Below are 27,728 nucleotides of genomic sequence, written 5' to 3' on the forward strand. Positions count from 1 at the left end.
TGGCCTCCCCCGACCAGGCTGGTCACGTGGAATGTTCGGGGACTGAATGGGCCAGTCAAAAGGGCCCGTGTGTTTGAGCACTTAAGGCAACTGAAGGCAGTCATGGCCATGTTGCAGAAGACTCATTTGAAGGTAGGGAATCAGATGATGTTGAGGAAGGGTTGGATTGGGCAGGTGTTCCATGCGGGATGAAACTTTAAAACAAGGGGGGGGTATCAATCCTGGTCAATAAACGGGTGGGGAACTCATCTCAAACTTGGCACATGAGAAGACTGAGCGGGCAGAGTTGGACAGGCTCGTAGGCGAAATGTTACAGATGTATAGGAGGTATGCGGAGTCTCCGGATGACAGGCTTTTGAAGGAGTGTCAAGAGACTGCAGCTGGAATTTGGGATCCTGTCCACAGGTAAGGCGGAGGGTGGTAAAGGGGGCAGTATATGAATATTGGCAAAAAGCCAGCAGGATGTTGGCGCATCAGCTGAGGAAACAGGAGGCAGCGAGAGAGATTGGGAAAGTAAAGGATACGGGGGGGGGGGGTTTGGATATGGCGGGGGTAAATGATGTGTTTCAGGAGTTCTACAGCAGATTGTATAAATCAGAAACCCTGGCAGGGGAGGAGCAATTCCTCGGGGGGCTGGAGTTCCCAAGGATAGATGAGGAGTTGGTGGAGGACTTGGGAGCCCAAACTGGGCTTGGGGCGATGCAATCGATCTAAGGCCCTGGGACCCGATGGATACCTGATGGATACCAAAAGGTTTTCTGGTTGCTGGGGCCGCTCCTGTTAAAGGCTTTTAATGAGTCCAAGGAGCTGGGAGTGCTCCCCCCAATTTTATCGCAGGCATCGATGTCCCTTATTTTGAAACAGGATAAGGATCTGGAGAGTTGTGGATCAGAAAGGCCGATCTCCATGCTGAATGTGGATGGGAAATTGCTGGCAAAGATCTTGGCCACACAAAGATTGTGTGCAGCGGTAATAGGGGAGGACCAGACAGGATTTGTGAAGGGACAACACCCGATGTCCAATATTAGACGGCTCCTAAATGTGTTAATGATGCCTGCAGATGATCACAAGGTCGAGGTGGTGGCCATGGATGCTGAGAAGACCTTTGATCGAGTGGAGTGGAGGTACCTGTGGGACGTCCTGGGAAGGTTTGGTTTCGGGCAGGGATTCGTGGATTGGATCCGGTTGCTATATCAGGCATCGGTGGCGCATGTAAGGACCAATCGGGTCCGGTCTGAGTATTTTAGTCTGTGCAAGGGGACTAGGCAGGGGTGTCCACTCTCTCCACTACTGTTTGCCCTGGCCATAGAGCCTTTGGCAATGGCGCTGAGGCATCAAACATTTGGCAGGGCATAGTGAGAGGGGGTTGGAGCATAGGGTCTCACTCTATGCGGACGATTTGCTCCTGGATATAGCAGACCCAGTTGGGGGGGGGGATTGCAGGAATTATGTGAATACTGGAGGAATTTGGCCAGTTCTCAGGTTACAAACTAAACATGAGCAAGAGCGAGGTCTTCGCCATCCAGGCAAGGGGGCAGGAGAGGAGACTGAGGGAGATGTCGTTCAAAGTGGTCGGATGGAGTTTTCGGTATCTGGGGATTCAAGTGGCAAGGGACTGGTGGCAGCTTCATAAATTAAATTTGGGCAGGGTGATTGAGCAAATGAAAGGCAACGTGCTCCCGCTGTCATTGGCGGGGATGGTACAGACTGTAAAAATGAAAGTCCTCCCGAGATTGTTGTTTGTGTTTCAGTGACTCACAATCTTTATCCCCAAGGCATTTTTTAGGAAAGTGAACGCGGCGATCTCGTGTTTTATATGGGCTGTGAAAGCCCAGAGGGTGAAGAAGGTCCTTCTCAAGCGGTGGCTGCTAATATTTCAATGGTTAGGAAGTGGGTAGTGGTGATGGGGGTGGTATGGGACAAGTGGAGGCGGCATCTTGTAAGGGCACAAGTCTGGAGGCTCTGTTAACGGCACCTCTGCCGTTCGCGCCGGCTCGAACACAAGCCCAGTAGTAGTGGCAGCCCTGAGAGTGTGGGGGCAAAGGAGGCAGCACATGAGACTGGAGGGAAAAATCACCGGTTCGCTCTGGGGAGGCTGGATGGGAGCTTTAGGAGGTGGCAGTGGGCAGGGATTGAGAGGTTTGGAGATCTCTTCATTGAGGAGGGTTCCCGAGCCTGGAGGGGCGAGAGGAGGGCTTTGAGTTGCCGGATGCGAACGGGGATTTTGGTACCTGCAGGTACGGGACTGCGCAGAGGCAGGTTCATAATTTCCCTTGTCTCCCTCTCAGGGGACTACAGGATAAGGTGATGTCTAAAACAGGGGCTGGGAAGGAGGGTGGTCTCGGAAATATATAAGGAACTGGTGGAGTGGGAAGGGCTCCCAATCGGTGAGGTGAAGTGGAAGTGGGAGGACGAGTTAGGGGAGTTGGAAGTCAGGTTCTGGGAGAAGGCCCTGAAAAGAGTCAATGCATCCTCGTCGTGTTCCAGGCTTAGCCTGATCCAGTTCAAGGTGGTCCACGGGGCTCATATGACTGTGGCCCAGATGAGTAGGTTTTTTGAGGATGTGGAGGGCAGGTGTGGGCGGCGTGGTGGAAGTCTGGCGAATCATGTACATATGTTTTGGGCATATCTGAAGCGGAGGGGATTTTGGCAAGGATTCTCAGATGTCATGTCAGTGGTCCCGGAAGGGAGGGTGACTCCGAGTCCAGAGATTGCAATATTTGGAGTGATGGAGGGACTCAGAGCCTCCAAAGTCGGGGGTGTGGGTCAGTGACGTGGCAGGGTTTCTCAGGCTAGCAGGCTAGAAAAGATTAAGTTCGGCTGAAGGGGTTCAATACAGGGGTTCGCTCGGAGGTGGCAGCTGTTCATCGACTTCTTTAAGGAAGGTTCGTTGGGGGGGATGGCAGTGAAGAATAAGGGTGGGGAATCTAAGGTATGGGTAGCTAGAAGTTAGGGAGGGGGCGGGAGTTGGGTGTGTAACTGTGGGGTTTTTGCATGTCTTGGACCGTTCTGTTATTTAGAATGTTAATATGTTGAAATGTTAAAATTATAAATGCCTCAATAAAATGTTTTCCAAAAAAAAAAAGATTTGCCATGCCAGTGAGCTAGCCGCCCAAAATATACACACATTGAACGACAGGTCTTGGTGTGATCAAAAAGATCGAAGAGCCGGCAGATTGGGTCAATTCGATGGTGTGTGTTAAATATCTCAGGATATGCATGGATCCTAAAGATCTAAATGCAAATATAAAAAGGTAACACTATCCAAAACCTAAGCGAGAGGAGACACAAGTGAAATGTCTGCTGCGACATAATTCAGCAAACTTGATGCTTCACAAGGGTTCTGGTAGCTCAAATTAGATGAAGAAAGTATCGGACGTTCAATACTCCATTTAGTAGATACTGTTTTCTTTGTATGCCCTTCGGCATAATCCCAGTCAGAGATTTTCCACAGAGAGATGGAACACATTGTTGAAGGTATTCAGGGTGTTTGAGTAAATGTCAAAGACATCATTGTTTTTGGCTATTCGGCTCAGACAGGTTTAGGTACTTCCAGGTGCGGATTTCCCGATGGTGACGTTATTATCCTTATTGGACAGGATTCTCTCCTTTTCGGGGTCAGAGGAGGGGAGTCATAGGGGAAGAGTTGAGTTTAGTGGAAGGGTTGAAGACTAAATGGGTGGAGGAGGAGATATGGAGGGCTAACGTCACGTCGTCGTGTGCGAGATTGAGCCGTGCCCAGCTAAAGGTAGTGTTTCTAGAGCACCTCACTAAGGCTACAATGAATTGCTTTTTGAGGAGGTGGAGGGTAGATGCGACCAGTGCTCGAGGAGTCCCCACACACATGTTTTGGTCCTGTTATATGCTGGTGGGTTTCGGGAGGTCCTTTGTCAACATCATGACTTTGATCTTAAATGTTGAGCTAGAGCTCTGCCCTTTGGTGGCTATTTTGGGGGCTTCAAATGTGCCGGAGCTTCGGACAGTTGCGGGGGCAGATGATCTTGCCTTCGCCTCATTGGTGGCACAGAGGCGTATCCTGCTGGGCTGGAGGTTGGCGACACCGCAGAGTGCTTCGGCCGGCATGGCTAACAGACTTGTTGCGAGTTCTTGCAACTCGAGAAGGTCAAATACACCGTGAGCGGATCGATTGGAGGGTTCTACCGGAGATGCCAGCCGTTTATATTGTATTTCAGAGATTTGGTCACTGTTAGCTGTTTGGGTGGGAGGGGTTCTTTTCTTTTTTTGTTTGTTTCACGCGTTGGAAGGTTGTGTTGGGGATTTGTGTTTATTAAGGGTTTTTATTTGGAGGTTTGGTAATTTTGTAAAAAATGTAATAAAAAACAGCTGAACAAAAGTTAAAAGATGTTAACATATTACAGCAATACAATGTCCATTGCAATATGTGGTGATATTGACCCCTCAAGAGGGGCTAAACAAAGAAATTGTATAGCAGAGGTTCACTGTGGTAAAGGACTTTCCCTATAGTGTACTTTTAAAATATTTGCCATTTGTTACCATGAAGTGTCCTTTTCTTCTCCAGGCCAATCTCAAATTTGGAACTACATTCTAAGATGTCATATTTACACACTACTCATGAGTTGGATCATAACATTTTTAAATAAAAAGGCATGTATATTTATGCATTATTCTTCTTCCTTCTATGCACAATTTTAACTATCATTCCCTTCCTATGCAGCTGAAAATTTTACAGAAAATAATCCATGAAGAAATTTTCCAAGTGATTACCCATTAGTAAGCCAGAACTTCTTGGACTTCAGCTCTACCGTCATGTTAACTGATGCATACTGTCACCATCAGCTGTCTCTTGATCCAAGGGGTGATGTCTAGTCGTGTTTCTGCTATGGATTTTCATGTGACTGAACAGGCAGAGCCTCAACCCGCTGAACATCATGCACATTGGGCAGGATATCTGATGAGGTAGTGGAATCTGGACGGTAGGATTTTCTTCCTTTTCTTTCCTTCTTTGCCGCCACTCTTGTCTTATCATTGTTTAGACTCAAAGCTTGCGGAACAAGTTGTCTTCATCTTGAACGACTGTTAATAAGCTTCTCCTGGTCATTTATGTCAATGCAGCGAACGTAAAGGAGAGCTTCAGAATGTCTTTGAAGTATTTTCTTTTCTTGCCCCCAGAACACGGACGGTTGGAAAAAGTTGAGAAAACAGGAGCTGGCGCCTCTTGGCCATCTGGACAGTTTCCAGTCCAATCGTAGCAGATTTTGCAGGCATTTTCCCTGTATGCTTGTGGAGCTGGCTTCAAGGACACTAGCATTTGTTTGGTGGTCCTCCCATTAAATCTGCAGGAAGCAGCAGAGGCATTGCTGGTGGAATTTCTCTAGTGCTAGTGTGTTATTGATTCACAGTCCTGGTCTCACTGCAGTACAGAAGTGTGGGGACAACTGCTTTGTGCCTAGGTCTTTGGTTGACCTGCAGAGGTCTTTGTTGTCAATCACTCACTGCCGTAGTTTGCACAGTTGATTTTATGCGGGATCTCGTCAATGGCAACCTTCGAGAGACACGGCTGTCAAGGCACGGGAAGTGCTCAACATATCAACAAACGTGCATGGTAGAATATTTGGCTTATCAGGTGTAGGTAAATATAGGAGTTTTAAATCCATGTATTCAGAACTGAAAAGATTAAGAGTGGCTTTCAAATTTGATGCAGAGTGGGCAACAACACTGCAGTCAGCTGCAAAACGTCAATCATGTATGTCTTTGGTGGTCAGTTTAGATTTAGGATGGAAACAACTGAAATTTTTTTGTTTAAATTTAGAGTACCCAATTATGTTTTTTCCAAGTAAGGGGCAATTTAGCGTGGCCAATCCACCCAATCTGCATTTCTTTGGGTTGTGGGGGTGAAACCCACATAGACACGGGGAGAATGTGCAAACTCCAGATGGAGTGATCCAGGGTCAGGATTTAAAACTGGGTCCTCAGCCTCGTAGGCAGCAGTGCTAACCATTGTGCCATGTGCTGCCCTAAGGTGACTGAAGTTAAAGAGTTTTCCATCTAGCAATATTTAATACGCCAGAAACAGTTGCAAATAGTACAGGGATTAGTCATGCAGTCTTATTTTACACTGGTCCAAATTTTGAAAACGCTTGTTTCAGATCTCCTTCTATTCAAAACAGTTGCTGTCACATTGTGAAACAGCTGCAGGATTGTGAAGAAGTTTTTTGGACATCCAAACTGTTGGAGCATAATCCACAACGCCCCGTGATTAACTGAGGCAAATGCTTTGTTCAGATCGATGAACACATTGAAGATTTCCTAATATTGCTCTAGACACTTTTCTCTGATTTTCCTGGCAACAAAGATCAGATCAGAGGTTCTTCTGGAGGTCTAAAGCCTTCTTTAGGATGATTTCCTCAGCCACAGGAAGTAAGCGATTCAGGAGGTCACGTGTCAGGACTTTCCCCCTCTTGGATATAGTAACAATTGTTGCATTCCTGAAATCAGGGGAGAAGTTCTTTTTCCTCCCAAATCCATTGGTGAGAGCACGAAGCTTTTCTCACCCTTTTTTTTTGCAATGGCTCCTCTCCGGACATCAAGAGTCACAATCAACACTGGCATTCTTTGAAGATATAACAAGCAAAGTGGATGATGGGCATCCTGTAGATATCGTAAATCTGGAATTCCGGAAGGCATTTGATAAGGTGCCGTACAGGAGGTTAATTCACAAGGTTAGATCACGTGGGATTAGGGGTAATTTATTAGCCTGGATAGAAGACTGGCTGGCGGACAGAAGACAGAGAGTTGGGATAAATGGGTCTTTTTCTGGATGGCAAGATGGAACTAGTCGAGTGCCACAGGGTTCTGTCCTTGGGCCCCAGCTATTTACAATCTATATTAATGACTTGGATACAGGGATAGAAGGCTCTGCAGCCCAATTGGAAATGAAAATTGCTTATTGTCACGAGTAGGCTTCAATTAAGTTACTGTGAAAAGCCCCTAGTCGCCACATTCCGGCGCCTGTCCAGGGAGGCTGGTACGGGAACCGAACCGTGCTGCTGGCCTACTTGGTCTGCTTTAAAAGCCAGCAATTTGGCCCAGTGAGCTAAACCAGCCCCTTGCTGACAACTCAAAAACAGGTACGACAGTAAGTTGCAATGAGGAAATAAGAACCGTACAAATGGATATCGATAGGTCAGGAGAGTGGGCCAAAACATGGCAGATGAAGTTTAACATGGATAGCATTAAAATAACATTTTAGTCGGAAAAATGGAACGACAAATGATCTAAATGGGGAGAGATTTTGGGTTGCTCCGTTGTAGAGGGATCTGGGGTCCTTGTTGACGAGTCACAGAAAACTAACATGCAGGCACAACCGATAATAAGAAAGTGAATGAAATGTTGGCATTTATAGCTAAAGGATTGGAGTATTAAGATAAGGAAGTGTTGTTGCAACTATACAAGGCAACACCTTGAGACAACACCTGTAATATTGTGCACAGTTTTAGTCCCCTTCTTTGAAGATAGATGTACTGGCATTACAGGCAGGTCAATGGAGGTTTGCTAGGTTGATTCCAGAGATGAGGGTTTGTCGTATGTAAAGAGATTGACCAGTTTAAGACTATACCGTCTCGAGTTTAGAAGAACAAGGGGAGATTAAATTGAGGTATACAAGATGATAAAAGGTATGGATAAAGTAGACGTGCAGCGGATGCTTGTTCTTGTGGGGCATTCTAGAATGAAGGGTCATAGTTTTAGGGTAAGAGGTAGCATATAGAGAGTTGAGAAGAAACTAATTCTCCCAAGGAGTTGTGAATCTGTGGAATTCGCTACCCCAGAGTGGGACAGCGAGTAAATTTAAGGAAGAGTTGGGACAGATTTTTAATTGGTAATGGGTTGAGGGGTTACAGAGAACCAGCAGGAGGGTGGAGTTACGGCCAGGATGAGATCAGCCATGACCGAACGGCGGAGCAGAGTCGATGGGCCAAATGACCTAATTCTGCTCCTATACCATATGAACTTATTAAAGCTACTCAGACAGATGATCTTTTCTTTATTTGGGATGCGGGTGAGGGCTTCATGAAGGTCAGAATAGAATGTGCCCTTATCAGAGTCAATGGGGCCTCACGGTAGCATGGTGGTTAGCATCAATGCTTCACAGCTCCAGGGTCCCAGGTTCGATTCCCGGCTGGGTCACTGTCTGTGTGGAGTCTGCACGTCCTCCCCGTGTGTGCGTGGGTTTCCTCCGGGTGCTCCGGTTTCCTCCCACAGTCCAAAGATGTGCGGGTTAGGTGGATTGGCCATGCTAAATTGCCCGTAGTGTAAGGTTAATGGGGGGATTGTTGGGTTACGGGTATACGGGTTACGTGGGTTAATGGGGTGAGCATTGCTCGGCACAACATCGAGGGCCGAAGGGCCTGTTCTGTGCTGTACTGTTCTATGTTCTATAAATGGAGGACGGTGCCATATTGATTACGGCTGAGCTATAGGTGAAGTGTCTTTCAGCCTTTTATTTATACAATTGGAATGTTCTGGCACTGCAGTGCATCCCAGACCTTATTCCAGATAGCAAAACTAACTCCACGGAGACGAGGGTTGCTGTCTGCCTTTCCTTTTCAGTTGGAGGTGTAACCACCTGCTTGCTCCTCCAGCTGCCCCTTCCCAGGAAGATGGGTCTCACTGAGGTCAGTGATGTCAATTTGGAGTCTTAAGAGCTCACATGATACGATTGCAAATCTTGCTGGATGGTCACTCTCAAGACTATCCACAAGTGTTTCCAACATTCCAAGTTGCAAAATTTAAAGTTTACGTTCTTTGATCACCAAGATTTTGATTCTCAGGGTGTGGTTCTCCAGCCAGGAGAAAACGGGACAGCCTATTTGCAGGACATCTTTCCGAGCTCCTTCCCCATTTGGGTTGAGGAGAGGCAAAGGCACTTCTGTCCCAACAAGATGTCCAATGACTTACATGCATCTGACACCTGTGAAATGATTCTTGACAAGGTACTTAGAGGTTCACACCCTGCCCTCATCACCAATTCTCCACTGCCATAAGATTTTGCAAATGAGCCTTTGATGTGGGAACCTTGGGGCAACATCACTATCTACACAATATTGATAGGTTGGTGGTAAGATATTGGTGACACCCCGAGTCACTGTGACCAGAATCACCATGCTGCTGCAGCATTCTTCCAACTTTACACCGGGAGCAATGCATAGTCTTCCTTTCCCTATTCTACCTTGAGGGTTTTTTGGACCATATTTTGTCTGACACCTTGACACAACCTTGCCACCATGGATGGCTCTACCAGGGGAATAGAGCTCCTGGCGACATTGTTCAAAGGATTATCAGAGTACTTAAGCCTCTCCATCATGGAGAGATGAGTGTACATACATAGCAAAAACATGGATTGTGTTTGGGAGCAGAAACCCAAATGTTTTATTTCTGTAACCAAGGTCATTGAAGCCGAATGAGGGATTGACTCTTATCCACTGTTCACAATGTGGGGGGCTGATTCAGTGAAGACTAGCGATAGATTATGGAACCTTCATGGTCTTCAGGGCTTGGTCTCACACCTCATTATGGCTTTACTGGGCTAGTGGGAAAGAAGCACTCCTAGAGGAAAAATAATATTTGGTGCAAAGAGCAGAAATGCTGAGAGAACACTGGACAACTTTCATGTGACAGGTCGACAGCAAACAGTTTGGATTACCAAACCAGGATTGCCAGACAACCAACTGGGTTTTTTGGAACCTCATGAAGAGGCCTGCACCATCTTTTCATGTCCAGAATTCCATATGCAGATGTTAAATGAAGCTGCAATTTTTTGAATTCACAATTATCCATCGTCTTAACTATCTGCTAGAATTGTCAGCAAGGTCTTAAGGAAGATGATGTTATATTGCCCAACCCATTAATACTCTGGTTAATCATATTTCATTACCCTTTCTGGTTTTGTTTTTCCCAGTTTTATTGTGTTTCTTCATTCTGTCCCGTGGGCACTGCTGTACCAAATAAACAAAATACAATTTTGGAACCTCTAGATTTATCTGCATTTTCCGTTATTTCCTTACAGTAACTTTTACCTTGAAAATATTATTCATTATTTCAAAAAAGCTTGATACCGAAATAGGGCGCATCGAATCCATCCTGCAGGATAACGGCTACACTGATCTTAATATTACTTGTATATTGCGCAAACTCGTGAACGGGCATCAGGCCACCAATTACGTTCCTGAAAAATTACCCATCTACTTCAGGTTACTTAAGGTGTTGCAAAGGGATTCTGCTTTCAAGCCAAAAAGATGTTCTCCTTGTCACGTAAATGATAAATGTCGTAAATGAATTTCAATTCCTGGTGTGATGCCAGTTATATAGGTTGCACGTCCCAATGACTGGATCATATCAAACAGCATTTCCCTTTGGCTGTTCGCAATAGGCAAAGTACTGACTGTACCCAACCAGCCTGTGCTTGCAAAACTCAAAACATAATGTCCAACATTAGACGTGATTCTGTGATTGCAAAACACTTGCTAAACATTTTGAATTGTGCTAAAAAGTACACCGACAATTATTTCAAGATCATCAGTCGGGCTGGCATTGTGACTCATTTACGCATATCAGAAGCATGAAGCTACATATATTCACGCACATGGCCTTGTCCTTTGCAGGCAGAAGGATCATGTCCATGCAATGCGCCTTATTCAATGAAATAAGAGTTTGGGATACAGCCATGCCCTGGTTCATTCCCCATGGCAATGTCTTGCCTGATTAGAGCCAACTGTCTAGTTTGAATTTAAATAAAGTCTTGGCAATAACTGCTCCCTGGTGCATTCTTCATGGCAACATCGCAACCGAAGTCCTTCATGCCAACCAATTCGCAATCACTTATCGCGCAGTATAAATTGTTGTTGGCTTTACAATAGGTATTCTTGTGAATTCTGTGCTGATGAGTGCAAGACAAAAAGCTTCAACAGCATGTCTCTTTTCTCAACAATACTAGTAGCTATTTACAATAATATTTCCCTTAAGTTTCAGCAGTGCTTTTCAACTTCATCATGTAATCAGTTGTACAATAATTTGAACAGAAAATTAAATAGTGCCGACATGCAGCATCTGTTTACCTAACAATAGCCAAGCTAGCTGATGCATCTGTCCAAGTATCCGGATTCACTCACTGCAATGATTCTGCTACAGAGGACAATGACAAGCACCTAAAATTTTAGCTATGCAGCAGAGTCCAAGGTCATTTGGCATCTTACAGCAGCATGTTAACGCCAGTTTCATTAGAGTGTGTAATTTATGAACATCCACTTTACAATTAATAATTCATATGCTGCAGACTCTTGAGGCTTCATTTTGTGGTTTAAAGACCTTGGAAATAAATCAAGAACAGTACACCCTGTATATGGAATGGTAGTACCAATGTAGTAAATATCAAGCCACCAAATAGATTTTTGTTTCACTGAGCTGTTCCGATTGCATCCATTAGACTGCTTGCTAATTTTTTACATAAACCAAGGTCAGAAGTGACAAAAATCAAAGAACATACCATGATTACCCACTTGCTATTCCAGCTTCCCTTTTCCGTCTTTTCCTGTTTGATGCTCCTTATGTTCTGCAGTCTCCTCTAGCCACTGGTTTTCTTTTTCGCAACAGAACTTCCTCATAAGCTCTTGCAATCCCTCGACAACTCAGATCTTAAAATAGCAAATGGTATAGCACGACTTCTTTTTAATGTACCTGGAGAAAAACACCAGCAGTCCAAAGTGAAATTCAGGCAGCAAAAAGCACTTGGTCAAGTAATGTTATTTTACAATATATTTTAAATTACAAAAGTAAAAATACAAATCTCAATTCCTAAATCATAGCTTATGTGGAATTGAAACTAAGTATTCAGCACATGAGGAAGTAACCATCTTCAAAAGTGGTCACACCATTAAGGTTAAACAGAGAACAGAAGCTCTGGGGAATATGGAACTAGCAGTCTGCAGCATATCTAATTGAATGCTTGGTTGCTCCATATTCCCGAGATTCTGCATTGGTTAAGCATGCCAAGGCTTCTTTCTTCATATCTGACATAATCAGAAACCACAAATCTGTTGTTAAATGAACACAATATTTAAAAGCCTGCAATTTTTTTAAAGATTGTTGAGATGCCTTCAATCAATGCAAGAGATTAATTATCTCTCATCTCACTAAATTAATTTTTACACATGTACATAATGTCTCTACTCATGAACTTTTAACAGTTAATGTACTAAATCAGAATGTTAGTTTTGCAATTTTTCAACAACTGCAGTGGGTTAAAAATGCAATTTATCAAACATCCAATAATGCAAACTCTTAACAATAGATATCTTGCACAATTAAAAACATTGCCTGCCATTCAAACGACAGTGATTTGTGGAATTTTATAGATTGTAACTGGGATAACTTTTTTTTCTCTGTGGCGAACTATTAACACTTTTTATTGCTGGAATCAGCCATAGAACAACCAAACCCACGGGCACACCACATTAGCTGACTGCAGCAGGTTCCACAAGGTGAAAATTCTTAAGGAATACGTAATATGGAGTCTAATTTGCTAATTGCATAATTGGGCTACAGGATTTGGCAATACATAACGGGTGCTCTTTCAAAGTGCAGACTTGATGGGCCGAATGGCCTCCTTCTGCACTGTAAATTCTATGAAGTGTCTATGAAGTTTCAGTGTATTTTCAAAGGATGAAATGATATATAGAACATACAGTGCAGAAGGAGGCCATTCGGCCCATCAAGTCTGCTACGACCCACTTAAGCCATCACTTCCACCCTATCCCCGTAACCCAATAACCCCATCTAACTTTTTGGTCACTAAGGGCAATTTATCATGGCCAATCCACCTAACTTGCATGTCTTTGGACTGTGGAAGGAAACTGGAGCACCCGGAGGAAACCGACGCAAACACGGGGAGAACATGCAGACTCCGCAGTGACCCAGTGGGGAATTGAACCTGGGATCCTGGCGCTGTGAAGCCACAGTGCTATTCACGTGCTACCGTGCTGCCCAGGATACAATCATACCAATAAACAATCCACTTTTTCAGTTTTCTACCAGCAGGAAAACTCCTAAACAAAATACTACAGATACTGGAAATCTGAAATTAGCATTAAAATTCTGGAAATACTCGATGACAGCATCTGCGGAGAGTTAACATTTCAGGTCAACATCCTTTGCCAGAAGGTCAATATAAAAGCTCTGTCTTTTAAGTCTACGCCAAGTGCAGAGGTTAGGCCAGTTTAGAAAGTGTAACATGTTCAGCATAAGAAAGTGTCTTTTTAAAGTCGACAGGCAGAAAGCTCGTAACGGTTTTATTACTTTGTATGAGAACAGTGAAATGTATAATTCAATGTTTTATAACTGTTCATTTGGGTTTATGTAAATAAACCACTGTGACCCAATAGAATGTATACTCAGCTTTTTTGTATTCATTTACAGGATGCGGGCATTGCTGGTTAGGCCAGATTTATTGCCCATCCCTAGTTGCCATTCACAAGGCGGTCATGAGTTGCTTTCTTGAACCGCTGCAGTCCTTCAGGTGTAGGAACACTCACTATGCTTTTAGGGAGGGAGTTCCAGGATTTTGCCCCAGCGACAGTGAAGGAATGGCGATATATTCCCAAGTTGGGGTTGTGAGTGACTTGGAGGGGTACCTCCAGGCGATGGGGATCCGAGGTATCTGCTGCTCTTGTCCTTCAAAGGGACAGTTGTCATGAGTTTGGAAGGTGCCGTCTAAGGAACCTTGGTGAGTTACTGCAATGCATCTTGTAGATCATACACAAGGCTGCCACTGTTAGTCGGTGGTGCAGGATTTGAATGTTTGTGGAAGGAGGAGCAATCAAGCGAGCTGCTTTGTCCTGGATGGTGTCAAGCTTCTGGAGTGTAGTTGGAGTGGCACTCATCCAGGCAAGTGGAGAGTATTCCAATACACTTCTGGCTTGTGCCTTGTAGATGGTGGACAGGCTTTTGGGAGCCCAGGGGGCGGGGGGTCAGAATAGTTACTCACCCTCTGATTCCTAGTCTTTGACCTGCCCTGGTAGTCACAATATTGATGTGACTATCCAGTTCAGTTTCTGATCAATGGTAACACCCAGAATGTGGGGGATTCATGCCATTGAATGTCAAGGGATGATGGTTAGATCCTCTCTTGGAGATGGTCATTGCCTGGCATTTGTGTGGCACGAATGTAACGTGCCACTTGTCAGCCCATGTCTGGATATTGTTCAGATCTTTCTGCATTTGGACATGGACTGCTTCATTATCTGATGAGTCGTGAATGGTGCTGAACATTGTGCAGTCATCCACAAACATCCCAACTTCTGACCTTATGATGGAAGGCAGGTCATTGATGAAGCAGCTGAAGATGGTTGGGTCTCGGACACAACCCTGAGGAACTCCTGCAGCGTTGTCCTGGAGCTGAGGTGATTGACCTCCAACCACCACAACCATCTTCCTTTGTGCCAGGTATGACTCCAACCAGCGGAAAATTTTCCCCGATTCCCATTGACTCCAGTTTAGCTAGGGCTCCTTGATGCCATACTCCGTCAAATGTTGCCATGATGTCAAGGGAGTATGTTATGGAGTCCTACGTAGATGGAATATGTTACGGAGTTCCAAAAGAGAAAATGTTGAAAAATCTCAGCAGGTCTGGCAGCATTTGTAAGGAGAGAAAAGAGCCAATGTTTTGAGTCTAGGTGAACCTTTATCAAAACTAAAAGGCCGCTTATATCCATTAAAAGCCCACTGACTCCCACAGCTATCTGGACTACAGCTCTTCGCACCCTACATCCTGCAAGGACTCCATCCCCTTCTCTCCGCTTCTTCGCCACCGTCTCATTTGTTCCGATGATGGCACTTTCTAAAGTAGTGCTTTGAAAATGTTTCCTTCTTCCTCAACCGTAGTTTCCCACCTACAGTTGTTGACAGGGCCCTCAACAGCATGCGGTCCATCTCACACGCCACTATCCTCGCCCCCCTCCCTCCCAGAGCAAGGATAGAGTCCCCCTTGTTCTCACATTTCACCCCACCAGCCTCCGCAGGCAAAGCATAACCCCCGCCATTTTCGCCAACTCCAGCATGATGCCACCACCAAACACATCTTTCCTTCACTCCCTGTCAGCATTCCGCAGTGACCGTTCCCTTCGGGATAATCCAGTCCACTCTTCCACCATACCAAACACCTCTCCCATGGTGCCTTCCCATCCAATCGCAGAAGGTGTAACACCTGCCCCTTTACCTCCTCCATGCTTAACATCCCAGACCCAAAATACTCATTCCAGGTTAAGCAGTGTTTCATTTGCACATCATTCAATTTGGTCTATTGTATGTGCTGCTCCCAATGTGGTCTCCTCTATATCGGAGAGAACAAACGTAGACTGGGTGATCGCTTTGCTGGGAACCTTCGGTCTGTGTGCATTCAGGACCCTGGCCTTGCCGTTGCCTTTGTCATGTGAGTGTATCTTTAAGAAATGGGTGTTTATCACTGCAGTGATGTCAGAGAGCGGGTGGAGCTAGGCTGTCTGTCAGCTTTTTACTTTTGTTTTAGGCTGTTTGCTGCAGTGTGTGTTTCAGTTTCGTTTTCAGAGCTGGATAGCTGCAGTCACAGCCAGAAGGTGTATGAATCTCTCTCTGTAATCTAAAGACTGTAAATCGATCCTGGTGATTTAAAACTAATAACAGAGGTTAGTGACTTTAACCTCATGTGCTTCTGGTAAAAGGTGTTTTTAAGTCTTATGGATGTGAAAAGGAAAGCTTAAAGGATTACTTAGTGTTGCATTCTTTGGGGGTTGTATTTGAATTAATGGTTGCTAAAATGTTCACTGTATGTTTAAAAAGGTTAACTGGAGTTCATAGAATAAACATAGTTTTGCTTTAAAAAATACTTTTCCATTTCTGCTCTACCACACCTGTAGAGTTGGCCGTGTGCTCCCCATACCACAATCTCATAAAAGTTGTGGGTCAGGTGAACTCCATGCTACACTTTGGGGTTCCCTAAACCCTGGCCCATAACACTTGCTATTTTAACACAAAACCCTGATCCCAGGCCCACATGTCTGTCCTTGGTCTGTGGCAAAGTTCCAGTGAAGCTCAACGCAAACTGGAGGAACAGCATCTCACCTTCCGGTTAGGCATGCTACAGCCTTCCGACCTCAAAATCAAATTCAACAACTTCAGGTGATTAGCTCTACCCCACCTCGACCCCTTCATGTTCATTCCATTTCATTTTAACTGTCTTTTACCTTTTACTTCTTTATATATATTTTTCCCCACACTTTTCCCCCTCATCTTACCCCCCCCCTTTAATTACATTTTCTCCCCTTTGCTTCCCCCTTCTTCTCATTTTACCTCTCTCCCACACATGTTCCGCCTCCCCCCCACATCTATATCTGTCACAGCTTACCCTCTGATTTTAGTTTCTCTGCTGTTTGGCCATTCACACTTTTTATTCTCTCTGGGGACTACCATTAGCACTTTTTTCCCTTGGTTTCTATAGCTATGACTCATCTTTCATTTCCTCACCCTACAAATATAAGTATCTCCCACTTTCTATGTCTTTTAGCTTTGACAAAGTGTCATCTGGAGTTGAAAAGTTAGAATATAGAACTGTAAAGCACAGTACAGGCTCCTCGGCCCACGATGTTGTGCCGAACTAGTCTGAAACGAAGATCAAAACAACCTACTCCCAATCATTCTAGTACACTCCATATGCCTATCCAATAACCGCTTGAAAGTTCCTAAAGTATCCGACTCCATTAAAATATCTGGGAGTGCATCCACGCCCCAACCACTTTCTGAGTAAAGAACCTACCTCTGACATCCCTCCTATATCTTCCACCATGGACCTTACAGTTATGCCCCCTTGTAACAGCTACATCCACCCGAGGAAAAAGTCGTTGAACGTCCACTCTATCCCCCTCATCATCTTATACACCTCAATTAAGTCACCTCTCATCCTCCTTTGCTCCAATGAGAAAAGCCCTAGCTCCCTCAACCTTTCCTCATAAGACCTACCCTCCAATCCAGGCCGCATCCCTGTAAATCTCCTTTTCACCCTTTCCAATGCTTCAACATCCTTCCTATAATGAGGTGACCAGAACTGCACACAATACTCCAAATGTGGTCTAACCAAGGTCTTGTACAGTTGCAGCATAACCTCACGGCTCTTAATCTCAATCGCCCTGTTAATAAACTCTAACACACTACAGGCTTTCTTCATGGCTCTATCCACTTGGGTGGCAACTTTCAGAGATCTATTGACATCAACTCAGATCTCTCTGCTCCTCCACATTCTTCAGAACCCTGCCGTTAACCCTGTAATCCGCATTCAAATTTGTCCTACCAAAATTAATCACCTCACACTTGTCAGGGTTAAACACCAGCTGCCACTTTTCAGCCCAGCTCTGCATCCTATCAATGTCTCTTTGCAGCCTACAACAGCCCTCCATATTATCCACTACTCCACCAATCTTGGTGTCATCAGCAAATTTACTAACCCAACCTCCAACTCCATCATCCAAGTCATTGACAAAAATCACAAACAGCAGAGGACCCAGCACTGATCCCTGTGGTACACCGCTGGTGACTGGGCTCCAGGATGAAAATTTACCATCTACCACCACCCTCTGTCTTCTATGTGATAGCCAGTTACTGATCCAATCGGCCAAATTTCCCTCAATGCCATGCCTCCTTACTTTTGGGGATCATGGGGCACCTTATCAAACGCCTTACTAAAATCCATGTATACAATGGGTTTTTACAACAATTGTCCAATGTCTATGAGGAGGCGGTGGCATAGTGGCATTGTCACTGGACTATTAATTCAGAGACTCGGGGTAATGCTCTGGGGACCAGGGTTCAAATCCCATCACGGCAGTTGGTTAAATTTTAATTTAATAAAAATCTGGAATTAAAAGTCTAACAATGGCCACATTGCTGTATATCTGGAGTCACAACAAAAAGTCCAAAGATGTGCAGGTTGGGTGGATTGGCCATGATAAATTGCCCTTAGTGTCTAAAATTTCCCTTGGTGTTGGGTGGGGTTGCTGGGTTGTGGGGATACGGTGGAGGTGTTGACCTTGGGTGAGGTGCACTTTCCAAGAGCCGGTGCAGATTCGATGGGCCAAATGGCCTCCTTCTGCACTGTAAATTCTATGATCTATCAACTGCTCTACATTCATCTATGTACTTAGTTACCTCCTCAAAGAATACAATCAAACTTGTGAGGCAAGACTTACCCCTCACAAATCCGTGCTGACTATCCTGGATTAAGCTGTATCTTTCCAAATGATCATAAATCTTATCCCTCAGGACCCTTTCCAATAATTTACCCAGGACCGAAGTGAGACTAACCAGCCTATAATTCCCAGGGTTATACCTATTCCCTTTCTTGAACTGCAGAGAACTAAAGTCCCAATTGGAAATGAAATACTTCAGGTACCAACAGTGTTTATTTGTACAAGAAGGAAAAGTAGGACAACTCGTTGAGCTCCCAGGATGACATAAGAACTGAAGTTCAAAACAAAGCAGATCAGGATGACCAACATGAGCTCAACAATCAGGCGAGAAACAGGCAGAAAGAAGAAAACCAGAGGAACCGATAAAAGAAATAAGAAGGGGAAAGCGAAACCACAAGAAGAAACTGGCATCCAAACCCCCATGAAATCCAAAGACTGTCCATGGGCAGGCGAACTGTCTAAAAGTCTAATGATGACCATGAAATCATTCTCAATTGTTGTAAAAACCCATCTAGTTCACTAATGTCCTTTAGGGAAGGAAATCTGCTATCCCTACCTAGTCTGGCCTACATGTGACTCCAGATATACAGCCGTGTGGCCATTGTTAGACTTTTAATTCCAGATTTTTATTAAATTAAAATTTAACCAACTGCCGTGATGGGATTCAAACCCTGGTCCCCAGAGCATTATCCAGAGTCTTTGAATTAATAGTCCAGTGACAAAACCACTATGCCACCGCCTCCTCATAAATGTTCCCCCTTGTGGGGCAATCTAGAACAAGAGGTCACAGATATGAGTAGAGTCTTTTAACTGCCCCGTCAATGACAATTAGGGATGAGCAATAAATGCAGGTCCAGCCAGCAACGCTCATGTCCCATTAAAAATTTTTAAAAATTGATCTTTGTTGACTTTATCAATTTTAGTATTTTATATTCGTATATCAGATCAAGTCTCATTCTTCTAAACTCCAGCAAGTATAAGCTTATACTGTTCAATCTCTCCTCATTCGTCAATCCTATCAGCCCCAGAATCAATCTGGTGAACCTCCTCTGAACTGCCTCCAATGCCACATCCTTCCTCAAATAAGACCTAAACTGACACAATATTCCAGATGTGGTCTCACCAACATCCTATACAATTGCAACACTTCACTACTTTTATACTCCAGTCCTTTTGCAATAAATGCTAAAATTCCATTTGCCTTTTTTATTAAATACTGTACTTGCATTCGGATTTGCTGTGATTCATGAACAAAGACACCCAGATCCCTCTGTCCGCCAAAACACTTATCTACATTACACTCTGTCCTCCAAAATTTTGTCCCAATCTCCTAGCCTATGAATACCCATCTGTAAAATTTTTATCTCCTCTTCACTGCCTTTTTTCCCACCTATTTTAGTATCATCATTTAGTATCATGCTATGTTACACTCTGTCCCTGCTTGCAGATTTATATAGATTGTAAACAGGTCCAAGGACTGATTCCTGCGGCACCCCGCTAGTTACAGTTCACCAGCCAGAGAAGGACCCATTTATCCCAACCCTCTGCTTTCTGTCAGTCAGCTAGTTCTCAATCCAATTTGTACTCTTCCCCCCCCCCCCCCCCCCAAAAAAATCCCTGAGATCTCAGCTTCTGGATCAGTCTTTTATGTGGCATCTTGTCAAATGCCTTCTGAAAGTCTAGATATACCACATCCACAGGTTCCCATTATCCACATTGCTGGTAACATCCTCAAAGAACTCATGCAAGTTTGACAAGCATGACTTATCCTTCATAAAACCATGCTGACAATGGTGGATTGCACTATTGTCTTTCCAAATGTTCAGTCATCTCCTCAATGATTAATAAGGCCTTCTTACATCTCTTCCCACAAGATGTCCCATGAGCTGCTCAGTCAGGACCAAACACAATACCCCTCATAAATTACCGACACCCCAAATGATCTACACTGTCCTTTAAACATAAATATTCCATTTGTTCGCTAGTTGTAAAATATAAATATTCCATTTGCTCAATAGTTGTAAACAAGTAAACGGTTCACAAATCTATTGGCAAGACACTTCACCTGCAAAACCAATGATTACCTCATTTTTATGACTTCTTAGTCACAGCTTTAGCAGACATAATGCGTATGCCTCTTAACCCAGGTTTTGATAGAATTACTTAAAAAATATAAAATATAATTTTTATATTCATCACACTAGAGAAATATTAGTTCCATTTAAAAAGCCCATTGACTTAAATATTTAAATTGATTTAAATTTAACAACCCCCATTTATCATGGTCTCTAGCACAAATAAACAAAAGTACCCCGTTGTCCCTTTTTTCCTAAAAGCAGAGATGTGCACTAAATCTCCTTTTACCAGTCCCTTTCTCAATGTTGAAGAGGTAATTTTCTGAATTTCTTTCCCCACGCCATTCAGAAACAAAACAAAAAAAACCCACTGTGCTACACCTGGGGAATCACTAAGTATTCCACCCGCCAACCGTTAAGTGGCGGTGACCTGACACGTGCGCCGAATTCCTTCTCACTGGCATGCAGAGCGGGGTCTGATTTTAATCCCCCAAATGGATTCTCAATGGGACAGCTTTTCAGTGGCTTGGTGCGGAGTCTGCACCTTCTCCCCGTGTCTGTGTGGGTTTCCTCCCACAGTCCAAAGTGCAAAGAGGTGGATTGGCCATGCTAAATTGCTCTTAGTGTCCAAAAAAGGTTAGGAGGGGTTATTGGATTACGGGGATAGGGTGGAAGTGAGGACTTAAGTGGGTCAGTGCAGACATGATGGGCCGAATGGCCTCCTTCTGCACTGTATGTTCCATGAATATGCCAGAGCTCACATGTGCAAGGGGTTTGACAAAGAGCCATCCAGGCTCGAAACGTTAACTCCCTTCTCTTTCTCTTTCCACATATGCTGTCAGACTTGCTGAGACTGTCCAATATTTTCTGGTTTTGTTTCAGATTCTAGCATCTGCAGTAATTTGCTTTTATCTCAAATGAACTTGCCTGTGACATTCTTGAGCTCTAATTGGTCATTCCGCCAGGACACTCCAATTGGCTAATCAGGGATTCCAAGGCGTTTCCTAATGGAGTTTCTGGTTTGGAACACTACACCCTGTATGCTTCATCCGATGCCAATGCTTATGTAGTTACATTGTATATCTTGTGTTGTCATATTATGTATTTTCTTGAATTTTGTTTAATTCCCTTTCCTTCCCATGTACTGAATGATCTGTTGAGCTGCTTTCAGAAAAATATTTTTCACTGTACCTCTCTACACGTGACAATAAACAAATCCAATCCAATCCAATCCAAATTTGCCTTCAACCAAACTGTATGAAAATTGCTCTCAATGTTTGACGTAAAATTAGCTCTGAAAAAAAATTACTAACAGGAGGCTGGGTTTGTGAAATAAATTGGGGTAATGGAGCTGGTTTTAAAAAGGTTGTACAGGTAAAGTAGTCATAGACGCAGATGACCACAGGTTGCTCTTCCCTTTGAGATGATTTAACCACATCTCAGGCGAGGAGATGGGTTGAGAAGGCAGGCCTTCATGAATATAATAACCATTATTAGGCTTACATTACACGGAAATAAATTTAGTGACAATCCTCTAGTCGCCACACTATAGCGCCTGTTCGGATACACCGAGGGAGAATTCAGAACGTCCAATTCACCTAACAAGCAAGTCTTTTGGGATTTGTGGGAGGAAACCAGAGCAAACCTACACAGATGTGGGGAGAACAGCCAGACTCCGCACAGGTAGTGACCCAAGCCCGGAATCGAACCCAGATCCTCTGGTGCTGTGAAACAATAGTGCTAACCACTGTGCTACCATGACACCGTAGCCAGTTGAGGAATTGAACCCACGCTGCTGGCCTCGATCTGCATCATGAATCCAGCTATCTAGCCAACTGAGCTAAACCATCACACTCCTGACTTTGCCTTGTGGGGGCTTCAGCAGTCATTTGAATGTCAAGGGTCAATGGTTAGAGTCTCTGGAGTTACTGGAGATGGTCACTGTCTGGCACTTGTGTGGCGCAAATGTTACTTGCGATTTCTCAGTCCAAATCTGAATATTTTCCAGGTCTTATTGCACTTGGACATGGACTGCTTGAATATCTGAGGAGTTCCAAATGGAACTGGACACTGTGCCATCTTCAGCGAGTATTCCCACTTCCGACCTTATGATGAAGCAGAAGAAAGCTGGGCCGAGGAGACAACCCTGAGGAACTCATGCAGTGGTGTGCTGGAACTGAGATGATCACTTTATTGATGATGAGAGTAGACCGATGGGGCGGACATTGGCCATTTTAGATTTCTGTTATAGGATTTAGGGCCAGGGTTTAGAGAAGACTAAAGTATATCATGGAGTTCACCTGACCCACAACTTTTAATAGATTTTCGTTATGAGAAGCACAAGGGCCCCAATTTCCAGGTGTTATGCAACAGAGATCTTCAGTATTTTTAAACAAAACAATGTTTATTCTATGAATTCAATTAACATTTTATGAACACACAGTAAACATCATATCAACTACCAACACAAATACCCCCCCAAAGATACAGTACTGTATAGGCAAGCAGTCCTGTGTGGTAGCTTCAACAGAATGACACCTCATTTCTAGTTATGTTTGGTGCTGCTCTGGTCATGTGCTCCTGCACTCTTTATTGAACAAGGGTTAAGCCCTGGCTTGGTGGAGGATATGCCAGGCCATGAGGTTACAGATTGTGTTCGAGTACAATTCTATTGCAGCTGATAGACAAGGCGCTTAATGGGCATTTGGAAAGTTTATGAGTTGCTGGTCGTACTTCACTGGGAGTCCCCGGGGTACTTTATGGGAAGCCATGGGGTAGAAATCAGTCTCTGGATGATGACAATTGATCCCACCAACCGCAAGCTATTCCCAAAAAAGGTTGGATGCTGTCCATTGGTAAACCACCAGATGGTGCTGAAGATGGTGGCAAGCAAGTTCATCTGAGCCCTAGCATGTTCAATCAAGCTTCTCATTGAAAGATGGCATGCTTTCCTGGTTCCAACTCTAGGTGCAAACAAAATCTTGAGGCATGTTCAGTAGTTCAAAATTCAGCTTCTGGCTGAAAAAGTCTGTTATTGGAATCTGTCGTGCATAAAAAACAAGGCTGGTCTTAACATTGCGCGTTGCACGGTAAAGCTATAGTGGAATTGAGGATTCTGGGATCTTGCAACAAAGTCTTGGTTTCGTTTTCTTGTAAGAAAATGGGCAGACATATCATTGAAACAAGCCTTCGGTTCATAACTGTTGGTTTCAATTTTTGGGCATCGTGATAAGAGTTGCCAACTTTGGCTGGGTATATTCTGGGAGAGGTCATCACATGATCTACTTGCAACGGCCTCTCCCCAGACGTCTTCTTTTGATCCAACTTGGAGGAGGGGGCTCACCATGGAGCCCCATCTTACCAAGACTTTACAATATGTCCTCGTTGGCCCTTTGAAAATCTGGTCACTCTAATAAGCCTAATTTACAATGCTTAGTTTCTGCCTGTATGAAAGTGTTTGTTTCAATGAGAACTGTGCATGGATGGATACATTTAGAGGCAAATCTCTCCCAATGATTAGCAGTTTAAATGTTTATAGAGATTAATTGGGGATTCACCCGGAAATATATATTTGGAATAGGTTGAAACCAGATAGTTGGATCTGATATTCTGATGAAAGATTAATAGCTAGAAACATTTAATTGTTTCTTTCGCCACAGATTCTGCCTGATGTGCTGAATATTTCAAGTATTTTCTGTTTTTATTTCAGATTTCCAGTATCCACGGTATTTTAATTTTGAATTGGTTGGATTTTGAGGTGCACGATGTGTAATGTGCGTCTCTAGAAAAAAAGATTTATCATGTATAAAGACTGGGCTCCAGTGATATTACTTATTGCATACTCATACGATTTCAAAGGATGCAACACATCTAAACAGTTTTAAAACCACAAGTTCAAAATGAAAGATTGGAAACGGTCAGATTATAAGAAAAGGCAGATTTCTTTTGATGAGCAATTAATTCAGAAAAAGCTGCTTTGATCATAATGTGAATTCAATTGTACACTAAACAGGTGACGGTGGTGCTAAATTCCAGAAATTATGTATTTAACTTTTCAGTATTCAATGGAATCATTTTTGTGTTATCTGACATTGTAATTATCGGAGGCATTGCTGTTTTACCACAACTGATTCAGTTCACCCTTTTTATGGGAATTAAAATTACAGGCCAAATTGTATTTTCTAAAAGAAAAGCAGTGCTGGCAGAGAATCAAGCAAAGATTCTTACACAGAAAACCCCATGGACATTTGAAGATACATCTCAAGGCCATATTCTCTTCACACAGTGAAAAGAGAAAACTTGTCTAATTTATTTAAGGCAGCGGTTCCAACAAAATGTCAGTTGATTAAATTATTTTTATTTGTAGTCAAACAGTTTAGAAGCTTTAGAGCTCTTCTTTGCAAGTAAAGATATGCATTTATATCACAGAATCACGCAATTGAAGATGATGTAATTTGGCCCATTGTATGATGATATTAATGTTTGAGGTGTCACGTTTGGAACTCAGTGGCTATTTTCTTCAAGTATCATAAGAAGTAACTTTGGAATTCCAAGAGTAAATCTTATTACCCAGCCTCAGAAGTGCAACTCCAACCAAGCTGGCAATTCTGGGACTGCTCCCAAGGTCAGAACAAGATCAGAGAAATTTTTGGAATTTAGTATCAATACCATCCATTTCTGCCAATCTATCATCAGTTTGGAAGCACAGAGCAGTCTTTTTCCTAGCAAACTAATTCATTATGCCATTCTAGTCGCATGATAACAAGCACTGATTTTTCTAACCACCATGAAGAGCTTGTGTCACGTTGCTAACTCAGTACAATGCTTTCTCCGAACCCAGAGACTTAGTTGTATAAACACCAAGCTTGTAACCACTGGTAAATTCACAGAGAAACCATTTTGCCATGAGTGCCAACGCATGCATAAATAATTCAGGCTAGGTTTTGTACAAATCCACTGTCCTTATCAATTTGAAACTTCATTCTCTTAATAGGCACCTTAACACATTGCACTATAATGTAACAGCTCATAACTGTTCTAAGTTTTTCCATTGTTTAACAAACCTCGCACATGGGATGTGGGCACTCATTGCTCATCTCGAGATGGTGGTGGTGAGCTACCTTCCTGAGCTGCTGTGGTCCATGTGCCATGAAACATCCACAGTGCTGTGAGGGAGGAAGTTCCAGTGTTTTGTCCCATCAACAGTGAAGGAACAATGATATAGTTATGTGGCTTGTCGGAGAATTTGACGGTAGTGGTGTTCTCGTGTGTCTGCTGCCTTTACCGTCTAGGTGATAGAGGTCACAAGTTTGGAAGGTGCTGTCAAAGGAAACTTGGTGAGTTCCTGCAGTGCATCGTGTAGAAGGTACACACTGCTGCCACTCTGCATCAGTGGTGGAGGGAGGGAGCGGTGAAAGTGGTGGATAGGGTATCAATCAGGTGGGCGGCTTTGCCCTGGATGGTGTCTAACTTCTTAAGTGTTGTTGAAGTTGCACTCATCCAGGGAAATGGAGAGTATTCTATCACCGGGGCTGGTTTAGCACAGGGCTAAATAGCTGGCTTTTAAAGCAGACCAAGGCAGGCCAGCAGTGCGGGTTCAATTCCTGTACCAGCCTCCCCGAACAGGCGGCGGAACGTAGCGACTAGGGGATTTTCACAGTAACTTCATTTGAAGCCTACTTGTGACAATAAGCGATTTTCATTTCATTTCATTTCACATTCCTGACTTGTGCTATGTAGCTGGTGTGTCAGGAATTGGGGAGTCAGGAGTTGAGTTACTTGCTGCAGGATTCCCAGTCTCTGATCTGCCCTTGAAGCCACAGTATACATATAGAATTCCCTTCGAAAGAGCACCCTACTTAAGCTCACACCGCCACCTTATCTCCATAATTCAGTAACCCTTCCTAATCTTTGGGACACTAAGGGGCAATTTAGCATGACCAATCCACCTAACCTGCACATCTTTGAACTGTGGGAGGAAACTGGAGCAACCAGACGAAACCCACGCAGACATGGGGAGAAAGTGCAAACTCCACACAATAGTCACCTGAGGCCGGAAGTGATCATGGGTCCCTGGAGCTGTGAGGCAGTACTGTGGACGCCGTGCCCTCATAGTTGTGATTCTTTGGAATTCCTCGCCCATGTTTGACATGGTGCCATGAGACCTCATGGGGTCTGGAGTCGATGTTGAGGACTTCCAGGGCAATTGTAAACAATCATATCACCAGTGAGGAATGGTAATGGTGGTGTCTGTAAGGTATGATTTGGTGAGTTGTTTGTTGCTATAACTGTGTATGGGATGACTCTCCCAATCTAAGCACAAGTCTCCATCTGTAAAGAGGACTCTCCAGTCCAGGGCTGGGCTTACCATTGTCATTTCCAGTGCTTAGGTCGACGTTGGATGGTTCATCCAGTTTTATTCCTTTTTGACTTCATAACGGTTTGATTTCAGAGGGTAGTTAAGAGTCAACCACATTGCTGTGAGTCTGGGGTCACATGTAGGCCAGAGCAGTAAGGACAACAGATTTTCTTCCCCAAAGGACATTAGTGAACTAGATGGGATTTTACGACAATCAACAATGATTTCAAGTTTACCATTACCCAAGGTTAATTTTTGGAGTTCCAGATTTATTAACATTTAAATTCCATCAGCTGCCATGGTGGGGTTTGAAGTCAAGTCTGCAGAGTATTAGCGCAGTACTCTGGATTCCTCACCACTGTCTCCCGATACCATCCCAGTATTATTTGTTTCTAGTTAACTGTGAAAATAAAAAAGCCCAAGGGAGGTGAATGGAGAAAAAGGGGAGGAACAGGTTGAAGTCCAGAGAGAATGCAGAGGAGTCTCAGAGCACCTTGGGAAAGCAAGTGGGACTAAAGGAGGGTTATGGGGAGAGATAACACGCATCCACGTTGATACGTTCGCACTTCCTTTTCTGGTAGAAACACTTTGTCGAGTGCTGATTTTGCCCTGTTGAACTTAGCCCTTCTTTTGGCTAGGTCCGCCCCAATGTCCTGATACACCCTTATGTTCTTCCTTCCCATGTGCTCAATCGTGGCTGCTGGGCCCCACTTCAGGATTTTCTCCCGGTCTTGGAACAGGTGCAGCTTTGCGATAATCGCTCTGGGCTGCTCCCCTGCTTTGGGCGTGGGTCAAAGTCATCTGTGCGACCCGTCTATTTCTGGGGGGTTTGGAAATCCTTCCCTTCCCACTAGTTGCCCAGTATTTGGGGCGATATAGCCTGTTGGGTCTCTGCCCACTAACCCCTCTGGCAGACCCACTATTCTAACGTTCTGCCGTCTGGACCTATTTTCCTGGTCCTCCACTTTTCCTCTTAGGCACCCCTGGGACATTACCAACCTTTTCACCAGTTTCCAGCGCTATCATCCTGTCGCTCTGGTCCGAAACGGC

General features: G+C 44.0%; 1 protein-coding gene across 10 annotated transcripts in view; it reads right to left on the reverse strand.

Annotated features, from left to right (window-relative positions):
* Positions 1 to 27,728, reverse strand: part of LOC119955747 (spermatid perinuclear RNA binding protein) — a 215,304-nt gene that overhangs the window by 90,882 nt on the left and 96,694 nt on the right. For all 10 annotated transcript variants that reach the window (XM_038782268.1, XM_038782274.1, XM_038782273.1 and 7 more), the window contains one exon: positions 11,522 to 11,712. Coding sequence is in view for 1 of the 10 variants with exons in the window: in XM_038782273.1 (XP_038638201.1) it covers positions 11,522 to 11,524 (3 nt within the window). In the remaining 9 variants the exon portion in view is untranslated. The remainder of the gene's footprint in view (positions 1 to 11,521; positions 11,713 to 27,728) is intronic.

The sequence above is a fragment of the Scyliorhinus canicula genome, chromosome 21 (genome assembly GCF_902713615.1).
Source record: "Scyliorhinus canicula chromosome 21, sScyCan1.1, whole genome shotgun sequence".
Lineage (NCBI taxonomy): Eukaryota > Metazoa > Chordata > Chondrichthyes > Carcharhiniformes > Scyliorhinidae > Scyliorhinus > Scyliorhinus canicula.